We start from the raw sequence: 26,321 nt of genomic DNA on the forward strand, positions 1-26,321 counted from the left end.
GCTGCTTGCAACTGAGGGTCTTGAGTCAGTCCTTGTGATCCTTGGAGGACTCTAGCTCTGAAAGCTTTAGTAGCCCGTTGGAAGGATTTAGAGTATGTCCAAATTTTACGATCATTTCCTGTGAGGTTACAAAAAGCATCTTCCCAGTACTGTTGATTTTGTCGCTGAGTCAGCATCTTGATCTTTGCACGCAGTTTATTCCACAGTGTCTTGTAGACTGGATGAAGTGTGTGCTGCCAGCGACGTCTAGCCCAACGTTTTAAATGTGATATGAGAAACTGCTTGATCGATGTCCTGAATGGTGGCGGGCCGATCTCTTAGATAGATCAGAGTGTTTAATGCTTGTTTAAAGAAATCCCAATAAGTTTCTATGTTTTTGATAATAGGACCAGTAAGGGCGATGCTACGGTGGGAGACATGAAAAATGACTGGATAGTGGCCTGAGTCTAGGTCCGATATGACATAAGAATGAATACTAATGGATACGTTTTTGCAAAGAGCAACGTCAAGCACGTCAAGCAAAGGTGTACTTTAAATAAATTACTTAAACAGATGTTTTTCACAAAGGTTATCCTTTCAAATTATTGTTCAAAGCCTTTGCATTTTAATAAACCTACTCTGAAATAAATACAGATGAATTGTGCTGCCATCTCTGGAGTTTTTTAAACTATACGTTTGTGGACGTTTATATGTTTGTGGCAAATCCTTTCGACAGTGAGATCTCGGAAACTACAACTTCTAGAAAGATGACGTTTTCACTGATCGATTGCAAATTTTGCGTAAATTGTCCATTTCTAACTCAATATTTAAAACAATGGCCATTTTATTTATTACATTTTTACGGGTACACTGGAAGTGTTGAAATTTAAAAAAAAACAACTAAAGCATCATATCCTACCTATTATACATTCCAACACCATATAGTTGTATATAGGGGCTGCATAACTCTCAGGTGTTTGTTTCATGTTCTCCATCTAAGTTGAATCTTTATTGTTTGGAGCGTTTTGCCCAATGAACACCATATATCACTTACATTATAATTGATTGTATGTGTAATGTATTAGCTTATTTTAAAATGTATAAAACGATAATCATGCCTATTGTTCTATAAGGTTGCGAAATATGGCCTCTTACTCAGAACGAAGAACATAGATTCAAAGTATTTGAGAACAAGATCCTGAGACGAATATTCGGACCCAAGAGAAACGGTAATAGGGAATGGCGGAATGTTCATAACGAAGAACTACATAATTTATACGGTTTATCCAAAATTGTTAGGGTCGTGAAATCTAGGAGGCTCAGGTCGGCAGGTCATGTAGCCAGGATGGAAGAAAGAACGAACGCATCCAATATCTTAACTGGAAGGCCAGCCAGAAAACGACCATTAGGAAGACCTAGTGCAGATGGGAGGACAATATTAAGATAAATTTCGCAGAAATGGAAATACAAAGTAGAAACTGGATCCAATTGGCTAAGGATAGAAGTCAATGGAGAGCTTTTGTGAACGCGGCATTGAACCTCCGGGTTCCATGCGTCATAGAGTTACTTAGTTTATGTATTTGCTTATTACATACTACATGCAAGAAGAAAGAAAACACAGATCATACATGAATTAAAAACTGCAAACGGAAGTAGGATCAAATCTTGGAAACAGTGCGAGATATTGAAAAAGTAATTGAAAAATATCTCCCCTTTATGGTATCTCTTGCCGATTTTTTCCAAGACTTCTTTCACTTGTGTCTGCAAAGGGACATGTACAGATGTGAGGAATAACAAGGAGATTCATGCTCGTATATGAAAGATGCGCTGTGTAAAGAGCGCAAGTTCAGTTAGTCTATATATTAAAATGCTAGGTTTAAATGCTGTCACCAATCTCTTCGACAATGAGATCTCGAAAACTGCAAGTGCTAGAAACGTGCCGTTTTCGCTGGTCGATTTCAAATTTTGTGTAGATTGTCCAGTTCTAATTGAATATTAAATAAATGGCCTTTATTACAATTTGTTAGGCGTACACTTTCAGTGTTGAAATTTTGAAAAAGTAAAGTATCATATCCTATGAGTTATATATTCCAGGACAACACTGGTGTGAATAGGGGTCGTATACCTCTCAGGCGTTTGATGAGGAAATGATAATGATATACGAAATAAAATCATTTCTCCATACTAAGATGAATCTTTATTATTTGGAGAGTTTAGCCCAGTGAACACCATATGTCACTGACGTTATAATTAATTGTGTATGTAATGTATTTGCTTATTACATACAGCAATGAAGAAGAAAGAAAACACTGATCGTACATGAATCAGAAAATGGTACCAAATCTAAAACAATTGAAGGAAATAAACTTGTAAATCTTTTTCTCCATTCATTGGCATACTACAGTCCCCTTCTTCGTCATTCGAGTATATCTTTTTTCTTTTTCAGAGGAGATCTTTCTTGCCCCACTGACCTACGAATTGAAACTGAAGTTCAAGCATATTAAAACTTTTCGTGGCAATGGATTCGAATTCGAGTTTTTCCAACAGAAGTCCATTGCAGTAACCACCCATTTATAAAAATCAAACAATTGATGCTTTACAAAATCTTTTCACGCTTCACATACTATTTGGCGAGAATGAAAAAAAAATATAATTACTATGCTAATTGGCGCAAACTAAAACGCAAATTTTGCATTGCGTGAATGACATTCGCTAGGTTATGACGTCCAAAATCTCAACTCCTAAACACAAGCTTTGAATTCTCGAATCCGGAAGCAGGCTTATTTCTCGGAAACGGACCAAGATATTGAAAAACTAATGGAAGAAATCTCCCCTTTACAATACCCCATTGTCAATTGTCATTACTATACAAACATATATTAAATTTATTTAATATACCTACGACAATTGTAAGTCCAACCGAAAGTACGCTCATGTTTCGCAAACGGTGCGAGATATTGAAAAATAATCGAAAAATCTTCCCTTTATGATACCCCTTGCTGATTCTCATTACGATATGTACATATACCGAATTCCATCTCACTCGACAATTTTGGCTGCGGTGGCTCAGTGGTAGAGCGTTCACCTCTGGTCCCTGGTTCGATCTCAGCTCGCACCACTGGACTTTGTAGTTAAAAAACACCGTGTTAGTGAGTTTGACCGGGTTTTCCTGTTTTTCCACCTTTCTTTATTGCACCATTTCATTCATTTCTCATAATCGCCGTTTTTTAGCCTACCCGGCATAATCGTGGGCCGTAAAACTCAAAGATTTCATTTTTCTCTCGACAATTTCAGCTACAACCTTAAGTAGGATCATATCTCGTAAACGGTGTGAGATATTGAAAAAATAATTTATAAAAGTCTCTCTATGATAAACCTTGCCGATTTTTATCAAGATACATACATATACCACATTTCATCTCCCTACGACAATTCTAATTCTAAAACCTGAAGTATTATCATGTCTCGTAAACATTGCGACATATGGGAAAATAATTGAAAAATCTCCCCTTTATGACGTCCATTTCCTTGTTTTCTTTTTTATCAAATTGCATACGTGTATCGTACTTAACCTGCTTACAACAATTCTAACTCCAAAACTGTAAAGCCTTTCCCACTAGTCTACGGGCTAGCGTGCAAGACTTTCTTGTAAAGGGTCCTCTTTTCGATTCCCAGAGAGAGCATACAAAAAGAATAGTTCAGACTACACTTTAGAGTGTAGGTCGACATTTCATATAGCATCTCTGCTGAAAACGGGCGGTAAACGATAACCAATTAATCAATAAAAAAACGTGAGTAGGATCGAATCTAGGAAACTGTGCGAGATATTGAAAAAATAATTTAAAATATCTCTCCTTTATTACATCCCTTGCCGATTGTTATCAAGATACATACAGAGGCCTATACCAAATTTCAGGTCCCTAGGACAATAATTGTAAGTCCAAAACCGGAAGTAAAACCATATCTCGCAAGCGGTGCGAGATATCCAAAAACATTTTCGATAAAGTCTCCCTTTTATGATACCCCTTTGTCGATTTTCATTACGATACATACATATACCAAATTTAACATACCTACGAAAATTCTAACTCCAACCGGAAGTAGGCTAAAATCTTGGAAACAGTGCGAGATATTGAAAAAAATTTGAAAAATATCTCCTCTTTATGATACCCATTGCCAATTTTTATCAAAACATCTTTGACTTGTGTCTGTAAAGGGACATGTACAAATGTTGTGAAGAATGATAAGGAGATTCATGCTCATATATGAATGATGCACTGTGTAGAGAGCGCAGGTTCAGCTAGTTTTATTACAATAAACTTGTGATATATTTAACCTTAATATGTGTAATATATGTAGAAAAGTATTGTAAAACTTTTGTCTCATATAGGTTGTAGGTAGAGCATTTAATAAAAAGAGCGTCCGGAATCGACTCCCACTACTAGTTGTATTACAAAAGCTTCCACTATAAAAGTATTTTTAGAAAATACTATCCAATATAATCTCTCTAATATAAAAGGTTAGAAATAGGTAGTCTTTGACCGTAAGGTCGCAGACAGGATCTCCACAGAGCCGCGTAGCAGGCTAAGCAGAGGGGAATTAAGGAACCAATGCTCCGTAGCAAGCAGAGGCTTTCTAAGTGGACAACAGCAGGCTAAGCGGCTGACGTTAGGTTTCCCAGACAGAGCCCCGTATCAGGCTAATCCAGGAGATAGGATAGGCGTAGTCCCGTAGCAGACTAGAGACCTGTGGTTAAGTTACTCCAAAAGTCCCGTAGCAGACTAGAGGAGAGTCACCAGAAAACTGGTATCGAGTTGTCTTCGTCCATCCACTTTATAGGGTTCCTTGGGTGGCGGTGTCTCTGCTGCTCCGATGTAGTCTGCTGCTCCGTGGGAGGGGCCAGAAGCTGCCGTCTGCATCGGACTGTAGATCCATCTGGTGTGAGATACTCTTGCCGAACCACGTGGTGGTGTTTGTAAACATTGATGCGTGGAATTGTTTGTTTACAAAATCACATAGGATATTAGAATATGCTATATTCAAAATACAAGGCGTATTTGGAAAGTAAGTGCGGTTTTGGAAAAAATATATAGTAATCATATTTAAGAGAGAAAAGTATTGTCACAAGAAAGAGTGTATCTTACACTACTTTTCCACATAGTTTCCACCGTTGTTGAGGCACTTGTCGTAGCAGTGGATCAACTTATCTACTCCTTCCTCATAGAACGATGCCGCCAGTGAGTTTGACACTATATGCAGCCAATGATGAGAACCTTTGCTGCACGGCGAGTTTCACTTCGTCGGGAATTCGCCTGAAAGCGCTGTCATAGTGAAACGTCAGTTCACACGGATTTTTTCATCGATTTTCCTTGCCAAGTCATCGTTGACAACAGAAGGCCGACCACTCCGGGGCTCATCGTGGATATTAGTTCGACCCTCATTAAACATCCTTACTTACTTTCTCACCATTTCATCAGTCATTGCGTTTTCACCGTAAACAACTTTAATTTGACGATGAATTTCTGCCGGTTTCACATTCTTTGCGTTTAAAAATCGAATTACCGAACGAATCTCACAGTCGGCGGGATTGTCAATTGTCTTAGACATTTTAAACTTGCTCTCTAAGCAGACAACACTACGCAGAGCAACCAAAATAGCAACAATTGAGAGCAGGCAAAGAAGGACAACTAGCGCACATGCGCGGAACGCTGATTGCAGCGCAACAGCGGCTGGAATGCGAAACGGTACTTACTTTCCGGATACGCTTCGTATTCCTCGTCTTGATACTTTGACTCACATCTCACGTCCAAGACTCATAGATTCCTACGGAGCCGACGGTGGTCGGATATTCCAACCACGTGATCTACAAAAATTGTATCCCATACAAATCAACTGTTTCTTCGTTTCCTCCATCCAGTTAGAAAATTGTGATATTTGTGGCTATTCAAGAACGTTTGAATAGTTTACTATAATTTCTAAGACTCACAGTTATTTTCATTATTATGTTTAAGAACTATAGCATCTACAATTAACCTTTGTAGGTTAGGAAACAGTATACATAAAATTTAAATCACAACTTTGATCTAATTTGTAAATAAAATATTACCTATTGAGAGTGGTTTTCAATGTTTTAGCATCCTAGAGTGAGTAATTCTAATTTTCACGATTTCTTGGTCAGACAACTACGGAATAGTCACGGTTGGCGTTTGCAGATATAAATCGTTGCGAATCTCACTGGCCCGTTTTGGAATACTAAAATCAGCGTCATGCGTTGTTAAACTGCCAATACGACGGTAATAAGGATTTAGCAAAGGGTACTAAGAAATTTATAATTGTTTTATTATTTTTTTCTTACATTTAGTGACCAATACTAAGTAAAATGTCTATTTGTTAACGCTAGAGATGTTATAACAATGAAAACGCTAATGATTTTTGATTTCAGTTCAACACAATTGTTGTGACTATTTTGCTCTATATTTCCTAAATGAAGGAAAAAGTATTATTTTAATTTTCTTGAAACTACAGACTTCACTTCGACAAAATCTCTCTCTTACTTCTACCAAGTCTGTCTAAAGAAATTTAAAAGTTATAGAGCTTTCAATATCAAACTTAGTCATGGATCAAAAACAACCTGCGAAATGGGGTTTGCAATTTTACGTCGTGGAGAAAATTCAGACATGGTTAAATACAGTTGAACAAGTCTGTTGGTTGACTTAACATTTTACATACATTTTAGCATCAAGAGTTAATGAAAGGTAAACCTACAGTTTTGTCGTGAGATCGGAATCACAAAAATTCCATGATGAGTATTTTAATAATTAAGCCACATTATATGTCAATAAAGAATTTATTTTTGAGGATTTGTATACAGAATGATTTCGTACTCGTCAAAAACTCTAATTTCAATTAATGCACTGCCCTCACATTTTTCCATTCAGTAGAGATTTTTTTATAATGGTGGGCACAAAAACTGATTTTTTTTTTCGGTTTTTAGGAAAGCAGAAACAGGTTTTTAAAACTTTTCATAAAACCAGTTTTCCACCGAAACTAGTTTCGGTTTCCTCCAAACACCGGTTCGGTTTATCCACCGAAACTGGTTTTGGTTTTCTCCAAAACCGGTTTGTTTTTCTCCAAAACCGGTTCCGATCCTTTTCCAAAATTGATTCTATTTCTGGACAGAAACCCATTCCGTTCCCACATAAATAGTTTTATGTATTTTCCAAAAGTTTTCACCGAAACAAGCTTCGGTGAAAAACCGAACCGGGTTTATGGAAAAAACCGAAACCGGTTTCGGTGAAGGCCGAACCAGTTTAGGAGGAAACCGAAATCTCGGTTTTTCGGGTGTCAGTTTTTTAGAAAACGGTTTCCGGTTTTTTTATAAAAACCGGTTTTGCCCATACCTAGTTTTAAACACAAACACTGTGAATAAGCACAAATAATGAGTTAAGCAAATATCTTACCCAACACCAAAAGGAAAAAGAAGAGAAATCCAAATCCTTGTTTAACCAAACCTGACTTAAATAACCAGATTAGAGTCATAAAGATTTCACACACCATCCATATCAGTGAAAGACCAAGTACCACGCTGCTAGAGGCAAGCAATTTAATGTTTTCCTGTTATCAAAGTTAAACAATTTATTAAAAAATACATATATGTAGAAATTATTTAATTGTATAAAATCAAATTCTTAAATCTCTAGTCTATACTACGGGCCTAATAAGTTAGTTAACCATAGTTGTATCTGTAATTTGTAGTATTTTTTTATTTATTGCATATTAACCAACTTTCCGTCCAATAATTGAAATACCCTTCTTTCAAATAAATTTATACGAAATATTTAACGTTTATGATAATTATTGAAAAGGACAAATAAGGTACTATTGAGATGAAATACATAAAATTGTGCTCGATACGTAGGAATAAAATTGGTGAATTAACATTTATCTCAAATTAAATCAGCTCACTTTAATAATGAAATCAGCAAAAATATAATTTAATTGCATAGCGCAGTCTAAATAAGGTATGAGGTAGACATTTAATATAAAAAGATGGGACCTTCTGGAATTTGTTCATGATCTCTTCCTCGTTAATGTCCAGAAAATCCAAAAAATCCAGTTGAGGGTTTTCCGCCATTTTGAATAAATCGTCTGCCATCTTGGATTTCTCACATGCACTTAATTTATTCCACACAACTCTTAACTAATTAACGTAGAAGAATCACTCATTCTTTATTATACTTATAATATTACAGGCAATATAACAAGTAATTATCACATTTTATCTGAGTAAAAATTTTTGTATGACCTTAGGATAAAGTAAAAATTGTGATGTGTATGAGGAGACATATTCTTTTCATTGCCTCATACAACTGAACAAAGTAGATATGTGAAAAAGGACTGAAATAAAAGTTGTTGGAATTTTCATCAGCTTTAAAACGATGTATATATTGTCACTATATACTATGTCAGAGATGCGCAATGAAGCTTGAAACGTCATGGAACTGCGCACATTTTCTGTTGAAACATGTGAATTAATCATTTAACATGAAGAAAAACATATTTAATGATTTGAGGCGGCTTTTCATTGCAATTTCGGGTAAGTATCAACAGGTTTGGAAGTTCAGCTAGTTTAATAAATAGTTCGTAACCAGTGGCGCCGGCACGGGGTACTCAAGAACCCTGAAAATAGACTTTCGCACTATTTTTCTGTATGTAGGTCTATGTGTCCCGTAAAACGTGGGTTCCTGTCACCACGGCATAGAGCGTCCTCAGGTTGCGGATCGAGGAGAAGGACTCTAGATATAGAGGTTAGCTGCAAATATACTGAATAAGCAGTCGCGGACAGCCGACTAGGAGTGGTCCTCCAGCTTGGGGGTTTGGGTAGGGCCAACAACCTCATCCTGTAAAAAAAAGAAAAAAAAAGCACTTGTTCAGAAATATTCACAAAAGCCTCGGACAAGGACTGATAACTTGGCACGACCTCAGCAAAAGAAAATGGACATGAGATTTAGAACATGGAATATTAGGAGTCTTTATAGGGCAGGTACGTTAAAATCCGTAACGAGTGAGTTAGAGAAATACAGAATGGACGTAGTAGGAGTTCATGAAGTTAGGTGGGAAGGAAATGGATCTGAGAATTCCGGAAATTTTACGTTCTTTTACGGGGAAGGAAACAAAAATCACCAGTTAGGAACAGGGTTTTTCGTTCATAAACGTATATTACCAGCAATTAAACGGGTTGAATTTGTTACTGACAGACATTCTTTTATTACTCTCAAGGGACGGTGGTGTGATATTATTGTTTTAAATGTACATGGTCCAACTGAAGATAAGGGTGACGATATAAAAGATAGTTTTTACGAAGAAGTGGAACGGATATTTGACCATCTCCAGCGATACCATATGAAGATTCTATTAGGGGATTTCAATGCGAAGGTAGGACGAGATGATATTTTGAAACCGATTATAGGGAACGAAATTCTGCATAAGGAAAGAGATGACAACGGTGTTAGACTCGTAAATTTTGCAACATCCAAAAACCTAATCGTGAAGAGTACAAAATTCCCACATCGCGACATTCTTAAATACACTTGGACATCACCAGACGGGAAAACACATAATCAAATTGATCACGTTTTAGTAGATAGAAGAAGGCAATCTAGCATAACTGATGTCCGGTCGTTTAGAGGGGTTGATTGTGACACCGATCACTACCTGGTAGCAGCGATAATACGAGAGAGGTTGTCGTTGAATAAAGGTAATATTCATTGTCCGAAAACGGAGAGATTCAATTTAAAGAAATTAGAAGAGAGCCAGGTAAGAGAAGAATACCAGATTGAAGTTTCGAATAGATTCTCGGCTTTAGAAGATTCGCAGTGCACTAGTGTTGAGGATACCTGGATTGAAATTAGAGATAGCATTAAAATTTCAGCAAAAGAAAAATTGGGACACGCGGAAATACATAGGAACAAACCATGGTTCGACCAGGAATGCATAAAACTAGCAGAGAAGAGAAAACAGGCAAAATTACGCTGGCTACAAAATCCGAATTAAATAACTACACAAAATTTCGCAGATATCAGGCGGGAAACTTCCAAAACTTTTAGAACAAAGAAACGCGATTTTCTGAAAGCTAAAATTAAGGAACTTAAAGATAGTAGTAAAAATAAAAACATCCGGGATATTTATAAGGGAATCAACGAATTTAAGAAAGGCTATCAACCTCGTGCTTTTATATTAAAGAAATCTGACAGTACAGTTCTCACTGACACGGATAGCATCTTAAATAGATGGAAAGATTTCTTTGACGATTTGGTTAACACGCAACCGAACACTAGTGTGCGTGGAGAAAAGGAGATACACACCGCAGAACCGTATATTCCAGAACCTAACCGAATAGAAGTAGAAACTGCTATAAAGAAATTAAAGAAACACAATCTCCGGGTGTAGATGAAATTCCGGCTGAGTTAATTTTAGCTGGAGGAGAAAAATTGTGAAACAAGATACACAAACTCATTCTCCTTATCTGGAACAAGGAAGAATTGCCACAAGAGTGGAAAGAATCAATCATTGTTCCAATTCACAAGAAATTCGACAAAACTGACTGTAATAATTATCGAGGCATTTCTCTTCTGTCAGCATCCTATAAAATCCTTTCAAATATTCTATTAGTAAGACTGACCTCATACGCAGATGAAATTATTGGAGATTATCAGTGCGGATTTAGACGAAATCGATCAACTGTCGACCAAATATTTACCATTCGCCAAATACTCGAGAAAAAGTGAGAATAAATACCCCGGTACATTAACTATTTATTGATTTTAGAAAAGCGGACTCGTTTAGGAGGGAAACATTATACAATGTTCTTACAGAACTTGGAATACCGAGAAAGCTAATAAGATTAATTAAGATATGTTTAAATGAATCCCAAAGTAAAGTCCGGGTAGGAAAATTTTTCTCCACGAGCTTTCACGTCGAAAATGGCCTGAAACAAGGAGATGCGTTGTCGCCATTATTAGTTAACTTCGTTCTGGAATACGCTATAAGGAAAATCAAAGATAGCAACCAGGGTTTAGAGTTGAGCGGTATTCACCAGGTTATGGCATATGCTGATGATGTAAATTTAATAGGGAATGATAGGAAAACAATAGAAAGAAATTGCGAAATCATATTAAAAGCTTGCAGGGACATGGGTTTAGAAGTAAATGCAGAGAAAACTAAATACATGGAAGTGCGTCGGGGAATACAGCAAATTATGGGTGCGTTAAAATATTAAATAATACTTTTGATAAAGTGGATAGTTTCAAATACCTAGGATCAATATTAACAGAGGAAAATCATATTCACGAAGAAATTAAATGTCGACTAAAAGCAGGGAATTCGTGTTACTACATAATTTATATGGTTTACCCAACATTGTTAGGGTCGTGAAGTGTAGGAGGCTTAGGTGGGCGGGTCATGTAGCTAGAATGGAAGAAAATAGAAACGCTTTCAAAGTCTTGACAAGAAGACCAATCGGAAAACGACCATTAGGAAGACCTAGGCGCAGATGGGAAGACAATGTTAAGATGGATCTCGCAGAGTTTGGAATACAAAGTAGAAACTGGATGCAGCTAGCTAAGGATAGAAGTCAGTGGAGAGCTTTTGTGAACGCGTCATTAAACCTCCGGGTTCCATAGGCCATAGAGTTAGTTTTAGTTAGGTCTATGTGTCCATTGAAATTAGTGTTTGAGATAAACGTTTCAAAAAGAAGATGAACTGTATTGAAATGTATTTTACTGGTGTTATTCTGCAAAAAAAATATCCAGTTGTGGGTTTTCCACCTTTTACAATAAATCCATCAAACTTAATTTTAAAAAAAGATTAAACCTGTTAGAATATGTTATATGTATTGATATATTACTAAAACAGTCCCAAAACTGTAATTGCTGGTTTCCCCCATTTTAAATAAGCATTACGCCACCTTGAAGTTTTCCCTAGCACGTAGTTCGCCATATGGTTCTTAAGCCAATAAAGTAAAAATATCATTCTTTCTTTTTTATACTTCTAATATTATAGGTTATATAATAAGTGGTCTCATTCTCAGCTTTGGCGTTACCAAAAGTTCAGTGCATCTTAAGGTTTTATCTATTAGTGATTCAAAATGAAATTTAAGAATAAATACTAATGCTGATTTAGACAATGGATTAATTTATAAAAATGAAGTAAAATATCCTTACTGGAATAATTTGAGATGCATTTTGTATCCGATTTACAGCTAATACCATCATATCCTGTTTCATGATTTTCATCAGTTCACTACACGTACTACCTTTTATAATTGTGCTTTTATTCTTCTGCGCATCTATTAAACTGCTAAATTAAAAGTATTGTAGTTATAAAAGGGAGGACAATATACACTGATTACCAATTGAATTACAGACACCTATCTAATAACGCGTAACACCACTTTTTGCTTTGATAACGAAGGTTATACGCCACGACATAGATTCCACGAGGCGTCTGAAGTGTTGTTATGGAATCTCAATTCCTATCTGCTGCAAAGTCTCCCACAGAGCTTACAGGTTAGTTTCAAGAGGGTTCACAACCGAAGGCGTCGTTCCATGGCGTCCCAGATGTGTTAGATCGGATTGGGGTCCAATGACTGTATTGCCATGTCAGAGGACTACTCATCAAACCAATTTCCTGCATTCCTAGATCGGTGGGTCGGCGCTTTGTTCTGCTGCAAGATTAGGTCCCCACCTGGATGTAGCAGCCGAGCAAATGACATGGTACGGTCATTCAGGATATAGCGGTAGCGTTTACCTGTGAGAGACTATGATAAACGTGTTATAGGACCCATTTCAGTCCAAGCAAACATGCCCCAGATGAGAATATCGCCACCAGCAGCCTGCACAGTTCCCTGCTGTCATTATTGATCCATTTCTTCTTGTGTTTGGAGACGCAACCGTACCAGTTCATCGGCATGTACCAATGTGAAACTGTCCAGGCAACCTTTTCCCATATTTCCATGGTCCAAAGGCAGTGTTCCTTTGATCATGCTAGACATTATTTGCTGTGTTGTGCGCTTAGAAGGGATACTCGCGTAGGCTGATTGCTTCTGTGCCCCATGGTGAGCAGGCGATTGCGAATTGTGTAGCTGCTTACACGATGTTGTTGTCCTGCGTTGAACCTCTCCGCGATTTGACGCACTGTAGTCTGTCTATCGGCTGTTACGATGCAAGCCACTCGGCATCTATCCCTGTCGTCGACACGCCTCTGACCGCGGCAGTTTGCCCGTGTGGGTGCGGTTTTACCGGAGGCCAGGTAATCACGATACACCCTTGACAGCTGCCTTTGAATATCCGAGTGCAGGAACCACTTCCGAAATCGAGCCGCCCAGCCCTTTGGCTCTACGATTTTATCACGGTCAAGTGCACTCGGTTCCTTCCTCTTGCCCATCACAAACTGCACTGACAAAGATACCGAGAGAGGAAGTACACGGCAGCAGTACCCTCGCGATACATTTCATTCGCATGCAATGGTGAAGCATATGTAGAGCGGATTTTGCAACTGTCCTGCTGTCTCTAATACAACTGCTTATCAGTGTATATGTAACCGTAAAAATCCTTGCGATTATAAATGAACTTAAAGAAAAGTTCTAAATATACCAGTGTACTTTGAGAATTACTTTTCTCGATGGCGGTATGCAGTTGAATGTCGACAGTTTTCGTTAACTTCCTTCTCAAAGAAGTTGGTTTTAATGACAGCTTCATCATCACTTCATTCATCTGCATCTTCAATTAAAGTAATGCTATTACCACATCTGTGTCTACTACACTGCCCACAAAATGATGTACAATCTAGCCCTCTTCTTTTGCTCTCACAATTGTTTCAGCAGTTCGTCTGGCAGTTGCATGCTACAAACTTTAGCACATCGTCTGGAGCAGATTGCTCAAGTGTATGTGCAAAGTTATAGCGGCTGAGCGCCATAAGAAACGGAGGGGGGGGGTCAAAGTTGGTAGATAAGGCCTATGCTATGTTATAGAAATACATCAAATAAAGTGTTGAGACGTAAAACTAGTGAAAGATAGACAATACAAACAGTAGTAGTTTCACATATTGGCAAAATAAGAATGGGCAGAGTAGATCATGAACTTTACCGCCACCTTGAAATCCGCCATTTTGAAATCTCTGATATTTTTTAAATGGAAAGGTAGTCATGTGATATATCAATTAGGGCCAGCATGTTCTCAAAAAGTCAATTATGAACTTTAGTGATCATTATGTGTACTTATTTGAAGATTTAGGAATAACTTTATAGTTAGGCCTATTTACGAAAATCTAGGAGCCTGATACTAGTAGGATGAAGCTTTGGATTATCACGAAAACAAATTTAAGTTAATCATATCTACAAGCCAAGAAAACTAACATTGAAATTTGATATCCAATGTGTATATTAGTAAATTATTATTTATGACATTACTTCCGAAGAGAACTGTTCCGGTCTGGAAGAACCGTTTCCGCTTTGTTTTTCGCTTTTGGTCGAAAACAATATATATTTAGTTTATATAGCTACCATTTGTTAAATCACGTACTTACTAATATAGACCATAACACAATAAAATCTGATAGATTGGAATGCAATTATAACGTACTGTATGTAGACTACATTTTTTTCTTTCACAACTTGCTATATTTTCACTCAACTTTCTTTGTCCACCTTCGTAAGCAAAAGTAACTTGGGACGAGCGTAGCATGTGATATCTGGATGAAAAGTGTGCTACTGCAGTCGAATGTATTTTCGTAATAATTCACACTTTCAACATACGAGTATCAGTCTCCTAAATTTTTGTAAATAACTGTAAAGATGATCCTAAATCTTTCTAATAATTACAGATAACGATCACCAAAGTCCTTAATTGACTTTTTGAGAACATGTGGGCCCTAATTGATATATCACATGACTACCTTTCCATTTCAAAACTATCACAGATTTGAAAATGGCGGATTTCAAGTTGGCAGCGCAGGTTCATGATCTACTCTGTCCATTCTTCTTTAGCCAATATGTGCAACTACTACTGTTTACATCATCCACCTTTCACTATTTTTACGACTCAACACTTTATTTGATGTATTTCTATAACATAGCATAGGCCTTCTCCCAGGAACTTTGACTCCCTCTCCCTCCGTTTCTTATGGTGCTCAGCCGCTATAACTTTGCACATACAAATATTTTCACATCCTTTATAAGACGCACTATGTCTCATCCCGCAACTCGATTCATCAATTTGGACCCTTTACTTGTGAGCTGTTGCGTTTGCTACCATCAGAAACAAAATATCTGAATCTTTTCTCACTATTACTGTTGGGCCAGATTTTGCAAGATTTATTGCGATTAAAATGAATAATGTATCTGCATCTCCAGGTGATTATTTACGGTACAGTTCGAAGCATAGAAAATGTTACAAAAAGTTTAAGTCCAACTTAGGAACAAACTCTTGCACCGTGTACTTATGCATTCCGAAATACACTTCTCATCGACTAGTTACTTCCGCTATTCAACCCAACTCCCCCCTCTTCTCCACCTCTCCTTTCTAAAGCGGTGTATGACTTAAGGTACTCTTTCCATTCAGACGCAGAAAACAGGATTCAGTTTACAAGGTTTATCGCTCTAAAACCATCGCTTTTGTTCGCTTGTTGTGAAATGCCTTTCTAGAGCCTGAATAAACAAAAGTCACAAAATGTCCCCATAGCTTCATAACCACCCTTATTTGCTAGTATGTAGTCATAGCTAGTATAAGACGAAATTATATTCAAATATGATATTTTTATTACATGTTATTACATATTATCTCATTTTTCAAACGTTTATCGCAAACACTAATTTCAATGGCCACATAGACCTACATACAGAAAAATAGTGCGAAAGTCTACTTTCAGGGTTCTTGAGTACCCCGTGCCGACGCCACTGGTTACGAACTATTTATTAAACTAGCTGAACTTCCAAACCTATTGATAATTACCGGAAATTGCAATGAAAAGCTGTCTCAAATCACTAAATATGTTTTTCTTCATCTTAAATAATTAATTCATATCTTTCTACAGAAATTGTGCGCAGTCCGATGACGTTTGAAGCTTCATTACGCATCTCTGACATTGTATAAAATGACAATATATGCATCGTTTTAAAGCTTATGAAAATTCCAACAACTTTTGTTCAATGCCTTTTTCATATTTCTATTCTGTTCAGTTGTATGAGGCAATGAAAGAATATGTCCCCTTGTACAGATCCCAATTTTTCACTTTATCCTAAAGTTATGCAAAAGTACTTGCTCAGTGAAAAGTGATAATTACTTGTTATATTGCCTGTAATATTAGAAGTATAATAAAGAATGAATGATCCTCTTACGTTAATTAGTTAAGAGTATGTGGCATAAATTAAGTGTATATGAGAAGTCCAAGATGGCGGACTATTTATTCAAAATGGCATAAAACCTGCAACAGGATTTTTTCGGGGGGATTTTCTGAAGGTTAATGAGGAAGAGATCACGAACAAATTCCAGAAGGTCTCATCTTTTTATTCTAAATGTCTAGGTTAGGCCCGTTTTTTATGTAATTTTATTAGACTACTAATAGTCCAGTAAAATTACATCAATACCTCTCTCCCTCAATATCTCTAATTTGGGGCTGTGGGGGTTCTTGCGCACTCTAATGATCCCAAGAGCTATGCCGGAGATAGTTTCACTATCAGATTGCTTCCCATGACGGAGAGGCCTTTAGGGGTAGGAGCCAGACCAAGAGAGATATTATGGTAGTGGGCAGCAGCTCTACCATTATCACACTAAGGCTGAAGATGATTGACATCGGCAATTCTGAGATGTGGATAAAAACAGGCAGGGACAGGATGTCCTCTATGGCTCTTTCACTGCGAGATGGAAGGACCTGGGACATTGCCACTTTACTCAGTCCCTAGAAAACAATATGGAAAGAGAAACAAGAGAATGTAATATTAAGGAATACCACACTACTGTTTCACAGACGGTCGTCCTCAGCAGTGGAGGGAAACAAAGCAGGACCTCCTCGGTCGTCATCAAACGAAGCCCCTGCAGGAGAGGAACCTGGAATGAGCAATCGCTGTTACACTGTGACAAACTGGAAAACACGAACAAATACATGGAACGCATGAACATAGATATCCAGGGAATCAGCGAAGTTAGATGGCCTGATGGAGGAGACATGTGGGGCGCGGAATTCAGAATGATTTGCTCAGGAGCTCTGAACGGTACAGCAGGAGTCGGTTTTGTCTTGAATAAGAAGATAGGACAGAAAGTTATAGGCAGTAATACAAGGAAAGGATAGTAATGCTGAAGGTAGCAACCGAATCGAGGAATATGACGATAATCCAAGTATATATACCTACATCAAGCTACACAGATGAAGAAGTAAAAGAAACCAATGAGCAAATCAAGACCAGGACAATTAAATCATCATGGCAGAATTTCCAACCAAAATTTTGAAAGTCGACGCCTGAAAGGAAAGAAGAAGTACACGAACTTAAATAAAATTGTGCATTGATATTGTATATATATAAAAAGCAAAGGAATACGTGTTTGCTATTTTAATGAAAACAAAAAAGTTCTTTGTGGCTCACCTCTTTCCAAACCTACGATTACGAACATACTAAATTTAGTTATGAGCATATTTTACAAATATCTAAAGTATATACACAATTGTAAGGAAACTGCGTTAAAGGACAACATGTATAAAATAAAAGAAAAAATGCTTTTATTTTCTGTTGAAACAAGCATGTAGATGCAAAAGTTCCCTTTCCAATCATTGAAACATGGACGGAAGGAGCGCAGGAAGAAGTAGACCGAGCTGAATGAAATAGGAGATAGATATTATAGATCTAATAAAAAAGAAATACATTTTTCGCATTTTTCTTAAAAGCATTTGCCACAGTACGTCTCTTTTTTATTTTATTTTAGGAGGAAACACAATTTTAGAGCAAAAGTTCCGAAAATTTGCAATTCGGCGTCACGAGCACAGGTAAGACATTCGTACGATCAGAAAGTTGTACTTATTGTAATATAAGTATGAGGAATTTACCTGTAATTATATATTTTCATCTCTCTGAACGTACTTAACGCGAGCTCTTTTATTCACTACAACTCCACTTCAACTGCTACAGGTGCGTATAATGACCGCTTACTTCCTCCATCCTCCTTACACCCATATACAGAAGGAGTTTGGCTACGGGCAAATAATTTGAAGTACTCACCAACTACCTCTATAAAAAATGTTGCGGAAGTACCACAGAATTCTGAAACTTGGATATTTGCATAGGGCACATATTAGTTCCTGAGTGAAGTCTTGACCCGACTAAGGTAGGTCTCATACGTATTGAGCTATGGACCTTTAAAGTTCATTTTATGTTTTTGCCAGCGTTTAACTCCGAGAGGAAGCACTTCTGCACCCAGCTTGGTCTATACTTTTTGTCTTATCTTGATGTCAGGAATCACCTCCCAAACGATGTCGGTGTTGTTTGAAACACTATATATATATATATATTATATATATATATATATATATATATATATATATATATATATATATATATATATATATATATATATATATATATATATATATGTGTGTGTGTGTGTGTGTGTGTGTGTTTTGTGAAAACATCTATAAAGATACCAAACTCTTCAGCTTCAGATTTTCTCTAATACATTCCATGCGTAGATTGGAACATGTAATCTGCTAGTCAGAATGTTTATCAACGAAGTAGCCTCTCGTTTTGAGAGAGGGTGGACATGTAGAAGCTAAACTCATGAAACAAATTATGACATATGAAGTGTAAATACTAATTTATTTTTGTATGGGACACAAAATTGGACTTAAGAGATTTTACATTTAGTACGCGTAGTTGCAACTACCTTGTATGTTGTACATACATAGAAACAATTTACGTCTGGTAGTACAGAATTGTCTTATCGCAGTCAGTGCTGACAACATAGTTTCGGTCGTCACTTACGCCAATAGACCTACAAGAGGTGTACAAGAGTTATACAGTTACAATATACGTTGTGCCACAGTAGCGCTACAGGCGGAATGTGCACGAACTACAAATGAATATGTTTCTTACAAGTATCAGTCACTGTTGCACCCTCTTTACATTCTACACATCCTTTCTTCTTCCACTTTTTGACCTTCGATCAATCTAAACTATTTCACTGACAACGCACCCATATTGGTTTGGTAGGACAATAAAATGAGGATATGTTAGTAAGTATTTTAGTAACAAACTAGAAGAAATCTCGAGTAAAAGGATATAAAAAAATTGAAAAATATATAGTCTTCCTTGGTCTTTCGAACTCGCTTCTTCTTGTCTTTTCTTCTTCTTTTTCTTGTCTTCGTTTAATTCCGTTAAAGATAACAACGGGATCTCTTTCGCAGTGAAAACATCCTACCGCGCAATGGATTAATGATGCCGCAAAATTTCTTTAACAAGTGTCACTGGAATCTATGTTGCCAGGCTCTTATTATTCCGTTACAATAATGCCCATTTTTAAATTGACATCCCCCTGTTTCCCTCACAAGAAGCTCCTCATAAGAAAGAGTAACCAAACGCTTGATGTAGCTTTATATTTTAAACGCTGATTCTTCTTTTTCTCGTTTCATTATTGTTTCATTTTCTTTAATTTGTTTTTTTTTTTCATTTCTAGTCTCGAAAGGGGGTAGATCAGGACCCCCGGACCCACCCCTTGGCTACGTGCCTGCGGCAGACATTATTTTTGTATTCTTTGAATTGCATAAACACTTGTAGAAAAAGAAAGTTCTATTTTTATCTTCCGTAACTACTAGTTTATTCCTTTATCTTTGTATGGAGAATTTGTGGTAGATTGGCAAATTATGAAACTCGTATGGCAGAGATACGAGTTCGAATCCCATCGTGGCAGCTCCGTAACTTAGACTTTTTCTTGGGAGGAGGCAAGCATTAATCCGCATATTTGCGCATCGTAGAAAAAGCCGCTTTCCTAATTCTTAGGTTCCCTCTTTACACCCTTCTCTTTCTCTTTATGGGCCCTCGGAGACTGTAGGCCCTCCCGCACATCAAGGTTTGCAGGGTCGTTAGTTATGGCAATATTGACAAATTTGACAATAATATACGATTATATATTAGTTCTAGATCCCCTAATAGTGGACATTTTTTACTGAAATGGGCCCACACTCATTTTTGTTTTATTTACCTTTTGTGTGCTGTTCTGTTTATGTAATGTAGTGAACCTGTTTGATGCTTCACTTATAAATTCATGTTCGTGTCTTATATGGAGTAAGAAAATGTTGTCTTAAAATGGCCCCCCCTCGAACGGCGAGGACTTACCTGGGGAGCAGCGGTACCCTTGCCCCCCACAAGTTACGGACCTGCGTCGTGGCAATCATTTTCTCTTAATTTGAAGGTTTTGTTCATGTAATTGATTTTGTTATTTCTTTATTATTATTATTATTATTATTATTATTATTATTATTATTATTATTATTATTATTATTATTATTATTATTATTATTATTATTATTATTATTGCAAATTCGAGACTTGGCTACATATTTTATATTTTATGAATTTTCTGATTGTATTTCAAGTCTTGTTGTTGAATAATTTAGGTTGTTTGGGAGAGGGGAATATTATCCTGTTGCTTTTCATTTGCCACCAAGCCTGGATACTACATTTCACCTTTCTATATCTACGGGAAGTACCCTAAAGGTTTTTATGAACATAAAAGAGTAAAGGAATAAGTGATGAGATCAATGACCTTTGCGTATTAACAACAGTTAAAATATCAGATTGTCTGAAAAGTCATGACGTATTTCGATAAAATATGACAAATAATGATTTGTGGATATACTAGAGCTATTCGGATCATGCAATAGTAATGTCATGAACAGCTAAGATCTTGAGCGTTTTGTGTATAAATATTGCTCTTTGTTTGGTTTGGTTTTACAGATTTGATCCGTGATGGCGTGGGTCAATGAAAACGCATGACTCATTGACCCACCACCCATCGTGAGCCACTCTGACTCATGATCCACCACCCACCGTGGACCACTCTGACCCACTACCCACCATGAACCACTCCCGACCCACCACCCACCATGAACCACTGACCCACCAAAACGCATCGTTATCAACTCTGACACACGATCGATGGACTCTTCTCCAACCGAGTAAAGGCTTTATATTTGTAATAAAACCAGGTTGTCAAATTCTAACTATTGTCGTGTGATAAATTACGATGAATTTAAATTAAATTATCATCGTCTAATTATTTCCTTTTTGAATTGTCAATACTTATCAGTGGAAAAACGGAGGAAATTTGAATCAAGGTAAGTAGACGAACATACAAAAGCTTACATTACAAAATTTATGTCTATTTTTCTCACAACTTTATGTGTTGATTGCCCTGTGCTCTAACTAACCAACTAACCCTATGGCCTATGGAACCCGGAGGTTCAATGCCGTGTTCACAAAAGCTCTCCACTGACTTCTATCCTTAGCTAATTGGATCCAGTTTCTACTTTGTATTCCAATCTCTGCGAGATCCATCTTAATATTGTCATCCCATCTGCGCCTAGGTCTTCCTAATGGTCGTTTTCCGATTGGTCTTCCAGTCAAGACTTTGAAAGCGTTTCTACTTTCTTCCATTCTAGCTACATGACCCGCCCACCTAAGCCTTCTAGACTTGACGACCCTAACGATGTTGGGTAAACCATATAACTTATGTAGTTCCTCATTATGAAGTTTCCGCCATTCCCCATTCCCCATTCCCGTTCCTCTTGGGTCCGAATATTGGTCTTAGGATCTTGTTCTCAAATACCTTCAGTCTATGTTCTTCCCTCAGAGTAAGTGACCATGTTTCGCAGCCATACAGAACAACAGGCACAACTATCGTTTTGTATATTTTAAGCTTCAAATTCCTCGACAGAATTCGCGACAACAAGAGATTTTGAACCGAATAGTACGTAACACGAATTCCCTGCTTTTAGTCGACATTTAATTTCTTCGTGAATATGATTTTCCTCTGTTAATATTGATCCTAGATATTTGAAACTATGCACTTTATCAAAAGTATTATTTAATATTTTAACGCATCCATAATTTACTGTATTCCGGTCCCGACGCACTTCCATGTATTTAGTTTTCTCTGCATTTATTTCTAAACTCATGTCCCTGCAAGCGTTTAATAAAATCTCTGCATTTCTTTCTATTGTTCTCCTATCATCCCCTATTAAATTTACATCAACATATGCCATAACCTGGTGAATACCGTTCAACGCTAGGCCCTGGTTGCTATCTTTGATTTTCCTTATAGCGTATTCCAGAACGAAGTTAAATAATAATGGTGATAACGCATCTCCTTGTTTCAGGCCATTTTCGACGTGAAAGCTCGCGGACAAAAATTTTCCTACCCGGACTTTACTTTGGGATTCACTTAAACATATCTTAATTAATCTAATTAGCTTTCTCGGTATTCCAAGTTCTGTAAGAACGTTGTATAATGTTTCTCTCCTAACCGAGTCGTACGCCTTTCTAAAATCAATAAATAGTTGATGTACTGGGGTATTGTATTCCCACTTTTTTCGAGTGCTCTGAGCGCCCTGCCCTGAGTGCCCTGATTCCCTGTGCTCTAAGCGCTTGATATACTAAACAAGCTTTTAGCAATTATTATAAAGCGCATGGTAAGCATATATGGATATATGATGCGAAAGACTATATTTTTTGTTGAGTTGAGTTGATTTTGAATTTTACTTCCGTTTCAGCAGCGAGACTATATGAGACGTGGACCTACCCTATGCCTTAAACGTCGCAAACAACTAGTGGCCCACTTACGGGTAAACGTCGATCTTCAATATAGCGACGAGTCGAAGGATTGTCGCTAGTGTCCCACTGGGGGCAGGGTTTTGTCGAGTCGAAACAGATATCTTGAGTCGGGGTGTAGAAGTTACCACCGCGTAGTATAGACATTTCAAGAGCAGCTCTAAACAATTTGCTAAACTGTACACAGTTCGTACTGTCATAGGGAGTTCAAGTTAGAACACATCAATTGTAACAATTTTGTATGCACTGCTTCCTGACAAAACTGGTCGTAAATACAGAGACTTCTATGTGCTTGTTAGAAATTGGTGCCAACAACACGATCCTAGTGTGCTCAAAGTGGACTTCTCGATTACAGCTATCAATGCATTAAAGTTTCTAAATTGAAGGTATATATTTGTAACTTTCAATTTAGGCAAACATTTGGCAGAAAGTGCAGGATATAATTTTAATGAGCGACTACCAGCTGTATGAAGAAGTTTGCCTCCACATCCGTAAGTGTACATCGTTAGCACTTATATCTATTGAATTTGCTGTTGATAGTTCGTTCCTTATTATTGAGTAGTCCCACGTGAAGAAAAGTTTGAATCTTTGAATAATTACTTCACGCAGTAATATTTAGAGAACCCTAACATTCGTATGAAGACTTCGAACTGAAAGAACAATGGTGTGGAAGGATGACATCATCAAACTGCACAAACTGCGAGGACTTCGAACTGCACTAACAGTGATGTGGAAGCATGGCAACAACGGTTAAACAATGCATTTTCCAAGAACTCTCCACATCTTTTCACAATATTGAAGAACCTAAGTTATCCTACAAAAAAGTTGACGAGAGAATTCAAGTACTTCTACAAGATTTGCGATACGATATGGTGACTTGAGAAAATGTCTTCGAGGTTCGAACTACATACATAAATTAGAGTAATCTAAATCAGTATGTATTAGAGGCATTTTTCTAATGATCTTTGTTATCTTTTGTGTTTTACTTGACAACTTTTGCACTGAAACCAGTGAGCTGGACTACGCGTACTAAGGAAGCAAATAACAAAGTTCGTATCACAGTCGTCTGAAAATATGGATTAAATGTGAATGCTAAGGTTCATCTCGTTTCTTTCATGCTCTTGGCGGTCCGCAATGTCACGGCTAGCCACTTTCTTTCATGCTCCTGGCTGTCAGCACCTTGATATTTGGAATCAGCACCAGTTGCGGCAATCACCAAAAAAATTGGCTGTGGCAATCAGCACCAAGTGGAAGTATTGGATTTTGATAAAGTTTTTGTTGTTTCAAGGAAAGTCTTCGAAGTACAAAATGTCTATACAGTAATTAGAAATGATGAATTAATGAGAAAGGAGGTGTGGCGACTTCGGTCGGTTAACGCCTAGCCTTCCTATATTGAAGCTGTATGTTGAATTCAAAAGCGAGATCAGAGCTCGGGAATCGCGTATTCACGTTATATCCTGTACTTTAGCCAGGATCCACATAGTACAAATGCAAAATCATAGCATCAATCTATCGGGGAATGAAGGTTTTGGCCAATTTCCAAATGACAACTAACGCATGCAATCTTATTTTCTAGTTTAACCCCATCATTGCCTCATCGAGGTAGGTAAAATACTTATGAGAACATTCTTCTTACCGAGAAAGGTTAGGTGGCTTACAACCAACCTTCGAAGTGGGCAACTAAGTCGTGCCCCTCGGACCTGGCGAAATGAATACATGATACTACATTTATGAAAGAGGTTGGAGGAAAGAGGTTGGTTTGCACCAGAGATTGGACCCAGTGCTATACCGTAAATATGGATCTGATTCAATCTGAGGCCGTTTAATGAGTTATCTTTGGTCCATGATCGCGTACCTGTATCCTAACGCATGGCTGTATTTCAGGAGTAAATAAGATACTGAAGCCGCAGCCTTTACTCTACCAGGGAATTCTCATGTCTCAAATAAACATTGTCTGTAAAGGATTGTATAATTCAGCAATTACGTCTGTCAACATACGCAGCACCTATTACGTAAAAAATGAAGTACAAGACTGGTTGAATGAACGTACAGAGGGATTGAATATTTTCTGTACCAAATTGTAGCTGACACGTACCATTGCATTTGGAACATACTCGTAGCTTACCAACAGCGTGGAAGTGATACATTAACGCTTAAAATGTAGGTAACCTCGTACTAATTAGATAGGTTTATCAGAGGATGAAACGGCGATTAACTACCAGATGACTATGTCCATGCACCTTTGTGGTTAATCTGCTCTCTGGGAATGTTCGTTGTATCTTTACCGTAGGTAAGCTTTTCCCATCCTGTTTTTACAATCCCACCAGGCGAAATATTAAACGGCGGCAAGGAAAGGATGCCGATCCGAGGTTTGAGTTAAATTTTCCATCTCAATCAAAGGGAGGAATATGTCCGGGATTGGTTTCACACCTGTAGTATGACTTAACACGTACCATTGATCCGAGATCTGATTAGGGATTAAGTCGACGTATTCTCAGTATCTCTACGCTGCAGACAGTAGCAATGGGATAATAGATGTAGGCAGTGCAATGATGTTCAATCAATCTCGGGTACTCCTGAGGCTCCAGAGAAGAGTGTAATTCTTTTAGATTGTAAACAAACCCAGGAATTCTACAAGTTGTGCTATCACTGACGGAGAGTGAACTTGCTTTATAACACACGGGTGACATATTCGCAGAGCATGTAGAGACCTGACTCGCTAGCAGGGATAATTCTACTAATAGGATAAACTGGTAAGCAGTTAGGACTTCGGTCTTAATGCTCAATGGACATATCGCACTTCCAGGCTGTAAGACAGGGTCTACTTCTCCTGGTCCTGGTGCACGAGACTAGATTATCCTAAATTAAGATAATGCGAATCGAGTGGTTACTGATATTGTCCCTTTAGAAAGGACCTTAGGCCACAGTTCTTTCTGGTTTGAGATCGAATCCTAGTACTAGAGCACTTCATCTGTGGTGTATTATCAAATCACACGTAGGATACCGTCGTTGTGACTTGGTTTCCTTTACTTAACTGAAAAAGATCTCGTAAACTACAGCTGAATAACTTACTGGTTAGAAGTTGTAATTGCTGAGTAATATGCCGAATGTCTTTACTATAAAGTTTGTGTGATTGAAAGATTCGATTCATGTGCGTCAGTTTCAAATTCCAAAATAATCAAAACTGGATTTCCTGAAATTTTGCCATATATTGATTACATTCCAACTACTGTTCATACGGCTTAAAATCTTAATACATTCATTGTTCATTACAAGAAACAACTTGATGCAGGAAACCTGTCTGGCAAGTACATAGAATCTGATAAGTGTACTCTCCTGATGGCGACTTTTACTTCCTGGTGCCATCTCACATAGTGCCTAAAATCTTTTTATAACTCCGAATGGTTCCAATAGGCACAGGATAATCACGTGATCCTCTGCAACTGCGTGGATATATTTGTGGGTCACCATCACC

General features: G+C 37.5%; 1 protein-coding gene across 6 annotated transcripts in view; it reads right to left on the reverse strand.

Moving 5' to 3' along the window:
• LOC145683688 (uncharacterized) overlaps window positions 1–26,321 on the reverse strand; it is a 165,089-nt gene that overhangs the window by 17,197 nt on the left and 121,571 nt on the right. For all 6 annotated transcript variants that reach the window (XM_081755044.1, XM_081755047.1, XM_081755046.1 and 3 more), the window contains one exon: window positions 7,440–7,593. In XM_081755044.1, coding sequence (XP_081611170.1) covers window positions 7,440–7,593 — 154 coding nt within the window. The remainder of the gene's footprint in view (window positions 1–7,439; window positions 7,594–26,321) is intronic.

Source organism: Thermobia domestica, chromosome 4 (genome assembly GCF_964235325.1).
Source record: "Thermobia domestica chromosome 4, izTheDome1.hap1.1, whole genome shotgun sequence".
Lineage (NCBI taxonomy): Eukaryota > Metazoa > Arthropoda > Insecta > Zygentoma > Lepismatidae > Thermobia > Thermobia domestica.